This window comes from Pseudochaenichthys georgianus, chromosome 18 (assembly GCF_902827115.2).
Source record: "Pseudochaenichthys georgianus chromosome 18, fPseGeo1.2, whole genome shotgun sequence".
Taxonomy (NCBI): domain Eukaryota; kingdom Metazoa; phylum Chordata; class Actinopteri; order Perciformes; family Channichthyidae; genus Pseudochaenichthys; species Pseudochaenichthys georgianus.
In genome coordinates, this window is record NC_047520.1 from 5,034,645 (window position 1) to 5,044,467 (window position 9,823).

Here is a 9,823-nt window from a genome sequence, read left to right on the forward strand (position 1 = left end):
GCAACGTCAAAGGCAAAAGATGTGGTTATTCTACTCTTTTTTGTAAACAAACCCAAGCTTGACTCAATTAAGTCAACTTACTGTAGCCCATTCCTTGGATGAAGTATTTGAAAGCCTCAGTCAGTTTAGCAGGCTGCAAACACAAAGAAAGATAACATCAGTACATTGATTTATTCTAATCTGTAAAAAGGTAATAAACCAGTGTAACCCAGACCAGACAAAGCAGTGGTAAGAACTCAAAAGGTATAGAAAGCTTTATGGTCTGCATTTGTGTCTATTTTAACATCATACTGAATTGGAAAATACATGAAAGAATTGAGATTTAGCAGAGGTGGGAAGTAGTGGAGTACAAATACTTTGTTACTGTACTTAAGTGCATTTTTCTGGTATCAGTACTTTACTCCAATACTTATTTTTCTGACGACTTTCTTACTTTTGCTTCTTACATTGTGAACACAAATACCTGTACTTTCTACTTCTTACATTTTGAACACTAATACCTGTACTTTCTACTTCTTACATGTTGAACTCAAATACCTGTACTTTCTACTTCTTACATGTTGAACCCAAATACCTGTACTTTCTACTTCTTACATGTTGAACCCAAATACCTGTACTTTCTACTTCTCACATGTTGAACTCAAATACCTGTACTTTCTACTTCTTACATGTTGAACCCAAATACCTGTACTTTCTACTTCTTACATGTTGAACTCAAATACCTGTACTTTCTACTTCTTACATGTTGAACCCAAATACCTGTACTTTCTACTTCTTACATGTTGAACTCAAATACCTGTACTTTCTACTTCTTACATGTTGAACCCAAATACCTGTACTTTCTACTTCTTACATGTTGAACACAAACACGTGTACTTTCTACTTCTTACATGTTGAACCCAAATACCTGTACTTTCTACTTCTCACATGTTGAACACTAATACCTGTACTTTCTACTTCTTAAATGTTGAACACAAATACCTGTACTTTCTACTTCTTACATTTTGAACACTAATACCTGTACTTTCTACTTCTTACATTTTGAACACTAATACCTGTACTTTCTACTTCTTACATGTTGAACCCAAATACCTGTACTTTCTACTTCTTACATTTTGAACTCAAATACCTGTACTTTCTACTTCTTACATTTTGAACACTAATACCTGTACTTTCTACTTCTTACATGTTGAACCCAAATACCTGTACTTTCTACTTCTTACATGTTGAACACTAATACCTGTACTTTCTACTTCTCACATGTTGAACCCAAATACCTGTACTTTCTACTTCTTAAATGTTGAACACTAATACCTGTACTTTCTACTTCTTACATGTTGAACCCAAATACCTGTACTTTCTACTTCTTACATGTTGAACACTAATACCTGTACTTTCTACTTCTCACATGTTGAACCCAAATACCTGTACTTTCTACTTCTTAAATGTTGAACCCAAATACCTGTACTTTCTACTTCTTACATGTTGAATACTAATACCTGTACTTTCTACTTCTTACATGTTGAACCCAAACACCTGTACTTTCTACTTCTTACATGTTGAACCCAAATACCTGTACTTTCTACTTCTTACATGTTGAACTCAAATACCTGTACTTTCTACTTCTTACATGTTGAACCCAAATACCTGTACTTTCTACTTCTTACATGTTGAACCCAAATACCTGTACTTTCTACTTCTTACATGTTGAACCCAAATACCTGTACTTTCTACTTCTTACATGTTGAACCCAAATACCTGTACTTTCTACTTCTTACATGTTGAACCCAAATACCTGTACTTTCTACTTCTTACATGTTGAACCCAAATACCTGTACTTTCTACTTCTTACATGTTGAACCCAAATACCTGTACTTTCTACTTCTTACATGTTGAACTCAAATACCTGTACTTTCTACTTCTTACATGTTGAACCCAAATACCTGTACTTTCTACTTCTTACATGTTGAACCCAAATACCTGTACTTTCTACTTCTTACATGTTGAACTCAAATACCTGTACTTTCTACTTCTTACATGTTGAACTCAAATACCTGTACTTTCTACTTCTTACATGTTGAACTCAAATACCTGTACTTTCTACTTCTCTCATTTTCCAAACAGCTGGTTCCTTTAGTCTGAATGTGTGTTGGTGCGTGGTCATTATTCTTTAGAGTCATTGCGTGCCTATTGATTTGAACACGATCCGTGTATCCATCACTTCCTGGTCTTCTCTAAAGAAGAGGGACCAATGGAAACGTTGTCATGTTGCCGTTGTTCAGCATGGAATCATTCATTAGCTAACAATGACATTATTGTTCTATTGATATAAAGGGAGGTCAGGTACTCTTTAAAACAGCTGCTAGTTATGGGTACTTTTTACTGAAGTACACTTCAAAGCCTCTTTACTTTGACTTGAGTAAAGAAGTTTAGTCAGTACTTCTACTTTTACCAGAGTATTTTTAAACACGAGTATCTGTACTTCTACTCGAGTAAAGGATGTGTGTACTTTTGCCATCGCTGCTAATTAGGAATATGAGGCAATACATCAAGTGAACATTCGGGTCATTTTCTTAGTAGACTTCTATAGAATCTGACTTTTTTTTACATCAGTGGAGTCGCCCCGTGCTAACAATTAAAAGAAGGTTTACCGACTTAAGGCTTCACTTTTCAGACCCAGAGGTCGCCGCTAGACTACAACACCCAGAATGATTGCTTTTCAAATACGTTTGTTCCCTTTTTTGTGGATTTTGGAGACAAGGAACTGGCATTATTACTTCACTAGCATGTAAGATTTAATTCTAGGTACGATGCTTCAGTTTCTGATCATGTTTTGCAATTCTTAGTTACGTTTTAATACATCAATTCGTGTTCAAAGACGAGTTAAGGTTTTAAGTCTCAGAAAGACGTTGGTCGTTTGTTCTCACCTGGGTCAGCTGAGGGAGACCACCAGCATCGGCCATCTGTGGAGGACAAAGCAAAGATGAGTGTGAGAGTGAATGGGTAAATAAAGTGCAAGTAAGAAGACAAACAGGGTATAAACTGATTAAGAAAAGAAATACTTCATTGGTTACCTTTAAGAACGAGGTTGTTGTTGGGTCCATCTTGCTGTTGCACTCCACCTAGCGGTCACACAAGGAAAACAAAGTAAACATCTGCCGTCACAACAACATTCAACTCTTTGTGTTGAAAGAAAAACACTAGAAACCTGTCAAGTTTTAAAAGATAAAAATAAGGCCTCAACACTTACGGCAGCTTCCTCATATGGAGCCTGATCGCCAACCACCAACATTACTGGACACCTGAAGTGGAGAGATATAGAAATTAGGAGGGTTTTATTAAAATATATTGAAGGTTTTTCTCAAATTCAAACAAGACATAAAGTATACAGATACAAGTTTCGAAGGTATTTACTTGAAGGTGCTGTTGCGGTCAATGTTCAAGTCTCTGCGGCTGGAGGGAAACAGAAAGAGAAGTTTATATTAGTTGTTCTTTTTAAACCTGGCATATATTTGCATTCATGTCATAGTGTTTGCAGGTGTGTTTACCTGTTGTACGTCTTCCAGAAGAGCTCTATGTTGACCAGGTTTGACGCTTTGGAGATACGCTCTCTGTGAAACTTCACTAGCTCTGTGGTTGCTGACAGCTCCTCCTGCAAGAAACAACATGTTATCGACGCTATTGGCGGAAAGTTTGTTGTGTTCTGATACAATTATGAAACACATAATGAATTTTACACTTGATTTATCATCTCTGTACCTGACTGAACAGGTGGGACATGATCTGCTCTGTGAGGGAAGACGTCACGGAGACCAGCTAGAGGAGGAAAGAAAGAGAAATCAATGGGACGGTTCATCTTTTTGGAGTTTAATATGATAAACAAGGACATAATCAAGAGTACTCTGGGACCATGCACGCGGTCGCATAATTTCATATCCACAGATACACAAAAATTGATGGAGAGGTCCTATGAGGTCTAACTCTATTAAATACAGCATTTTTCTGAGTACAAAGACGATCGTACCTTCTGGGCAGCCCAGTCGATCCATCCTCGGGCGTTAGTGTCGATGTTGACCAAAACCAGACCTTCCACTGAATCTGGGTTTGCGAGCTGATGAGAGACAGGAAGCAGCAGAAGGTGAGAAGACAGGAAAAACATCACGAGACAGAATGTTTTCAGAGCATTTACAATGAGTAGGTAAAAGTAGAGAGAGAAATGTACATGAATAACACTGTAGAAGGATAAGAGTAAGTTAAATCAGTACATGTACAATATAATTATAATAATTAAAGCTGCACAATTATCACATTAAGAGTTTGTGGTCACGTTGCTCGCTTCAAAAGTTGAGCAATGTTCAACTTTTGAAGCTTCGACGGAAGCGTCAGCCAATCAAATCATATGCCAGTACAAGCTGTAGCCAATCAAACCGCGTGCTTGTGTGTCCGGGGTGGGAGATTCATATGATTGGTTGTTGGTCGAGTTTCAGAAATGCCCACCGGCAAGCTTCAACGCACGCCGCCGTGTGGACGCTGCGTAAGTCTCTAATTTAAACTACTAGTAACTAATTTACTTAAGTACTTTCAGTTTTGCTACTTCACAATTCTGCCTTCCATAGAGGGAGATATTGTATTTTCTACCATAAAGTAATATAAATGAGCATTAGCAGCTGCCATACTAAAGTGATACTCTCTTTAAATCATCCATAATTAAATTCAGTAATATCATATATTCTGAAATGGGCCATTCTGAACAATGAGTTATTTTTACTGCTGGTACTTAAAGTGTAATGCTATACTTCCTTAGTCATTCTTGGATTCGAACTTGTTCAAGAGTGGTTGTACATAGATTACATTACAAATGGCAAAGATGTTTGAGTTACAGATATATGAATGAATCCTTTACAATTTCACAAATTTGACAATTACTACGTATGTTACTACCATGTTTCTCTGCGGTTTAATAACATACCAAGGTGCAGTATAATTAGCTGCTGTCAGAACACAAGAGTTTAAAACAAAAGACACTCACTGCGAACTTGGAGAGGATGTACGCTCCGACTCCCACACCAACTCCGATTACAGTACGGAAGCTGTGAGGGGCAAAATAAGTTAAAAACACATACGGAGAATCTCCACATAGTCAAACAGAAACAATCACAAGTTTATTTTAAGGTGAGACAGAACAGGCAACAATCGTTCAATTCTGCTCCCTTTTATGTCAAATGCTGGTGACTCACTTGAAAAACTGCAGGACGGAAGGGAGCATGTCCGCCATGATGTCCATGGTGGGATACTGGTAACTGTAACAGGAAACAAAGGCAATATCAGTCGAAAGGTCCATCATAATTAGGAAAACACACAACATCCAATGTGTAATCGACGTGCAAAAGGTACCCCCACGAATGTGAATCCCATCGATATATACAAACATTAGATGACTCAATGGAGACCGACGTTGCCACATGGCGGCCATCTTGGCAGCTCGCTCATTCATAACATTATGTCTCTGGTGCACTATTGAAATAACCGTAGCTTGCTCAATTTTCAACCAATTTTCAAACGGTTTGGTTCGTTATAAATATCAAATATGTAGTTATGATACTGCATACTTATAATTATAATCATGAACTTTTTTTTTTCGACATGTCTTGTTGTCTCCTGTATCATAGCCATGCTAATAACGTTTATAATAAACCAAACCGTTTGTAAATCAGTCAAGATTTCAGCGAGTTAAGAGTATTTCTGTGCAGATCACTCACCTTACAACAGCTGGAGCAGTAGTTGTTAACTGTGGCAAGATGGCCGCCGGTGAGCCATGCTGGCGACTCCCCCTTGAGCCATCTACTGTTTATATATATCTATGGTGAAACCTAACAAATGTAGTGATTGGCCATTATCCACGATGCATGATCACTAATGATTAGACTCTATATTTTATACATTGGCTGATCCAGAGGAATTTAATACGATATCAAAAATAATAAGCTTCCATTTCTAGATTGAGGGTCGCAGCCGAGACAAAATCCTCCCGAGCTGTAAAATAATCATACAAGGACGTGAAGTGATGGAGAGGTGCGTAAAAAGATAGAGAAAAGGCCGTCTTTTCTTTAAACCTCTGACAAGAAGAGCGTATTGAGGAGGGAGATGTGAGAGATGGGAAGTCTTTTGGGAAGAGATTAGGTTTAAGCCTGCCACAGAAGATTGCTTCTGAGAAGTTTATAAGGGAAAAAAGCAAGGTTACTGCAGGACAATGAGGGAAAACCAGCATGTCAACACACATATAAGAGGAATGACGTCGTACCCTGAGGGATAGGCAGCAGCCCCCTCCTCCTGCCCCGGAGCATCAACATGAATCACGGTGAAGTTCTTCACAATCTCCTGCATCTCCTCGAACTTGAACAGAGGGGAGAAGCAGCTCTTACCTGTGAGGAGGAAGAAGAAAGGGAGGGATTAAATGTGGGAGGTCAAGAAAAAGTCGGTGCTAGTGTAACAGTGGTAAATATGCAGTGGTGTTTAGTGTTACGCATTTGTAAATCATTTAGTATAATCACAAAAAGTCAGTGTTTTGTATTTAATAATTCTGTGACTGGGTCTGAAATCAGTGGGCAGAACCTCCAAAATGCAGTCACTGTACCAGAAGATTATTTTTGTGGAGACTTCCCCCCCTTCATATTGTGTCCCTCACGTTTTCCTCTTTCTTTTTTTGTGAATGTGTTCCACGGGAGAGGAGTTGGTGTGAGGGAAAACCAATTTGTTGTTGCGACTGATTTGTTTTATATCTGTTGTCAGTCAGTGAATAAACGGAGGTCGGCTATGCTGGCTCGGGTCTCATCCATCAAGGAAAGATACACAACGCCAGAGATGGCAAAAGTACACACATCCTTTACTCAAGTAGAAGTACAGATACTCGTCTTTAAAAGTACTCTGATAAAAGTAGAAGTACTGACTAAACTTCTTTACTCAAGTAAAAGTAAAGACTTTGAAGTGTACTTCAGTAAAAAGTACCCATAACTAGCAGCTGCTTTAAAGAGTACCTGACCTCCCTTTATATTAATAGAACAATAATGTCATTGTTAGCTAATGAATGTTTCCATGCTGAACAACGGCAACATGACAACGTTTCCATTGGTCCCTCTTCTTAGAAAGTACAGGTATTTGTGTTCAACATGTGAGAAGTAGAAAGTACAGGTATTTGGGTTCAACATGTAAGAAGTAGAAAGTACAGGTATTTGTGTTCAACATGTAAGAAGTAGAAAGTACAGGTATTTGTGTTCAACATGTAAGAAGTAGAAAGTACAGGTGTTTGAGTTCAACATGTAAGAAGTAGAAAGTACAGGTATTTGAGTTCAACATGTAAGAAGTAGAAAGTACAGGTATTTGAGTTCAACATGTAAGAAGTAGAAAGTACAGGTATTAGTGTTCAACATGTAAGAAGTAGAAAGTACAGGTATTTGAGTTCAACATGTAAGAAGTAGAAAGTACAGGTATTTGTGTTCAACATGTAAGAAGTAGAAAGTACAGGTATTTGAGTTCAACATGTAAGAAGTAGAAAGTACAGGTGTTTGAGTTCAACATGTAAGAAGTAGAAAGTACAGGTATTTGAGTTCAACATGTAAGAAGTAGAAAGTACAGGTATTTTAGTTCAACATGAGAGAAGTAGAAAGTACAGGTGTTTGAGTTCAACATGTAAGAAGTAGAAAGTACAGGTATTTGAGTTCAACATGTAAGAAGTAGAAAGTACAGGTATTTTAGTTCAACATGAGAGAAGTAGAAAGTACAGGTATTTGTGTTCAACATGTAAGAAGTAGAAAGTACAGGTATTTGTGTTCAACATGTAAGAAGTAGAAAGTACAGGTATTTGTGTTCAACATGTAAGAAGTAGAAAGTACAGGTATTTGAGTTCAACATGTAAGAAGTAGAAAGTACAGGTATTTGGTTTCAACATGTAAGAAGTAGAAAGTACAGGTATTTTAGTTCAACATGTAAGAAGTAGAAAGTACAGGTATTTGTGTTCAACATGTAAGAAGTAGAAAGTACAGGTATTTGAGTTCAACATGTAAGAAGTAGAAAGTACAGGTATTTGTGTTCAACATGTAAGAAGTAGAAAGTACAGGTATTAGTGTTCAACATGTAAGAAGTAGAAAGTACAGGTATTTGAGTTCAACATGTAAGAAGTAGAAAGTACAGGTATTAGTGTTCAACATGTAAGAAGTAGAAAGTACAGGTATTTGAGTTCAACATGTGAGAAGTAGAAAGTACAGGTATTTGAGTTCAACATGTGAGAAGTAGAAAGTACAGGTATTTTAGTTCAACATGAGAGAAGTAGAAAGTACAGGTATTTGTGTTCAACATGTAAGAAGTAGAAAGTACAGGTATTTGTGTTCAACATGTAAGAAGTAGAAAGTACAGGTATTTGTGTTCAACATGTAAGAAGTAGAAAGTACAGGTATTTGAGTTCAACATGTAAGAAGTAGAAAGTACAGGTTTTGTGTTCAACATGTAAGAAGTAGAAAGTACAGGTATTTGTGTTCAACATGTAAGAAGTAGAAAGTACAGGTATTTGGGTTCAACATGTGAGAAGTAGAAAGTACAGGTATTTGAGTTCAACATGAGAGAAGTAGAAAGTACAGGTATTTGTGTTCAACATGTAAGAAGTAGAAAGTACAGGTATTTGTGTTCAACATGTAAGAAGTAGAAAGTACAGGTGTTTGTGTTCAACATGTAAGAAGTAGAAAGTACAGGTATTTGTGTTCAACATGTAAGAAGTAGAAAGTACAGGTATTTGAGTTCAACATGTAAGAAGTAGAAAGTACAGGTATTTGAGTTCAACATGTAAGAAGTAGAAAGTACAGGTGTTTGTGTTCAACATGTGAGAAGTAGAAAGTACAGGTATTTGAGTTCAGCATGTAAGAAGTAGAAAGTACAGGTTTTTGTGTTCAGCATGTAAGAAGTAGAAAGTACAGGTATTTGTGTTCAACATGTAAGAAGTAGAAAGTACAGGTATTTGTGTTCAACATGTGAGAAGTAGAAAGTACAGGTTTTTGTGTTCAGCATGTGAGAAGTAGAAAGTACAGGTATTTGTGTTCAACATGTGAGAAGTAGAAAGTACAGGTATTTGTGTTCAACATGTGAGAAGTAGAAAGTACAGGTGTTTGTGTTCAACATGTAAGAAGTAGAAAGTACAGGTATTTGTGTTCAACATGTAAGAAGTAGAAAGTACAGGTATTTGAGTTCAACATGTAAGAAGTAGAAAGTACAGGTATTTGAGTTCAACATGTAAGAAGTAGAAAGTACAGGTATTTTAAGTTTCAACATTGAGAAGTAGAAAGTACAGGTTTTTGTTGTTCAACATGTAGAGAGTAGAAAGTACCAATGGTATTTGTGTTCACATGTAAGAAGTAGAAAGTACAGGTATTTGTGTTCAACATGTAAGAAGTAGAAAGTACAGGTATTTGAGTTCAACTGTAAGAAGTAGAAAGTACAGGTATTTGAGTTCAACATGTAAGAAGTAGAAGTACAGGTATTTGTAGTTCAACATGTTAAGAAGTAGAAGTACAGGTATTTGTGTTCAGCATGTAAGAAGTAGAAAGTACAGGTAAGTTTGTTCAACATGTAAGAAGTAGAAAGTACAGGTATTTGTGTTCAACATGTGAGAAGTAGAAAGTACAGGTTTTGTGTTTCAACATGTGAGAAGTAGAAAGTACAGGTATTTGTGTTCAGCCTGTTAGAAGTAGAAAGTACAGGTATTTGTGTTCAACAGTGTACGAAGTATAAAGTACAGGTATTTGTTGTTCAACATGTAAGAAGTAGGAAAGTACGGTAT

The 9,823-nt window shown here is 36.9% G+C and overlaps 1 protein-coding gene across 2 annotated transcripts in view; it reads right to left on the minus strand.

Moving 5' to 3' along the window:
• ndrg2 (NDRG family member 2) overlaps positions 1-9,823 on the minus strand; it is a 45,144-nt gene that overhangs the window by 2,769 nt on the left and 32,552 nt on the right. For both annotated transcript variants that reach the window (XM_034106237.1, XM_071206523.1), the window contains exons 5-15: positions 6,302-6,422; positions 5,238-5,300; positions 5,030-5,090; positions 4,025-4,111; positions 3,760-3,816; positions 3,549-3,652; positions 3,415-3,453; positions 3,251-3,302; positions 3,075-3,122; positions 2,928-2,963; positions 82-133 (exon numbers count right to left, since the gene is read on the minus strand). In XM_034106237.1, the coding sequence (XP_033962128.1) occupies positions 82-133; positions 2,928-2,963; positions 3,075-3,122; positions 3,251-3,302; positions 3,415-3,453; positions 3,549-3,652; positions 3,760-3,816; positions 4,025-4,111; positions 5,030-5,090; positions 5,238-5,300; positions 6,302-6,422 (720 nt within the window). The remainder of the gene's footprint in view (positions 1-81; positions 134-2,927; positions 2,964-3,074; positions 3,123-3,250; positions 3,303-3,414; positions 3,454-3,548; positions 3,653-3,759; positions 3,817-4,024; positions 4,112-5,029; positions 5,091-5,237; positions 5,301-6,301; positions 6,423-9,823) is intronic.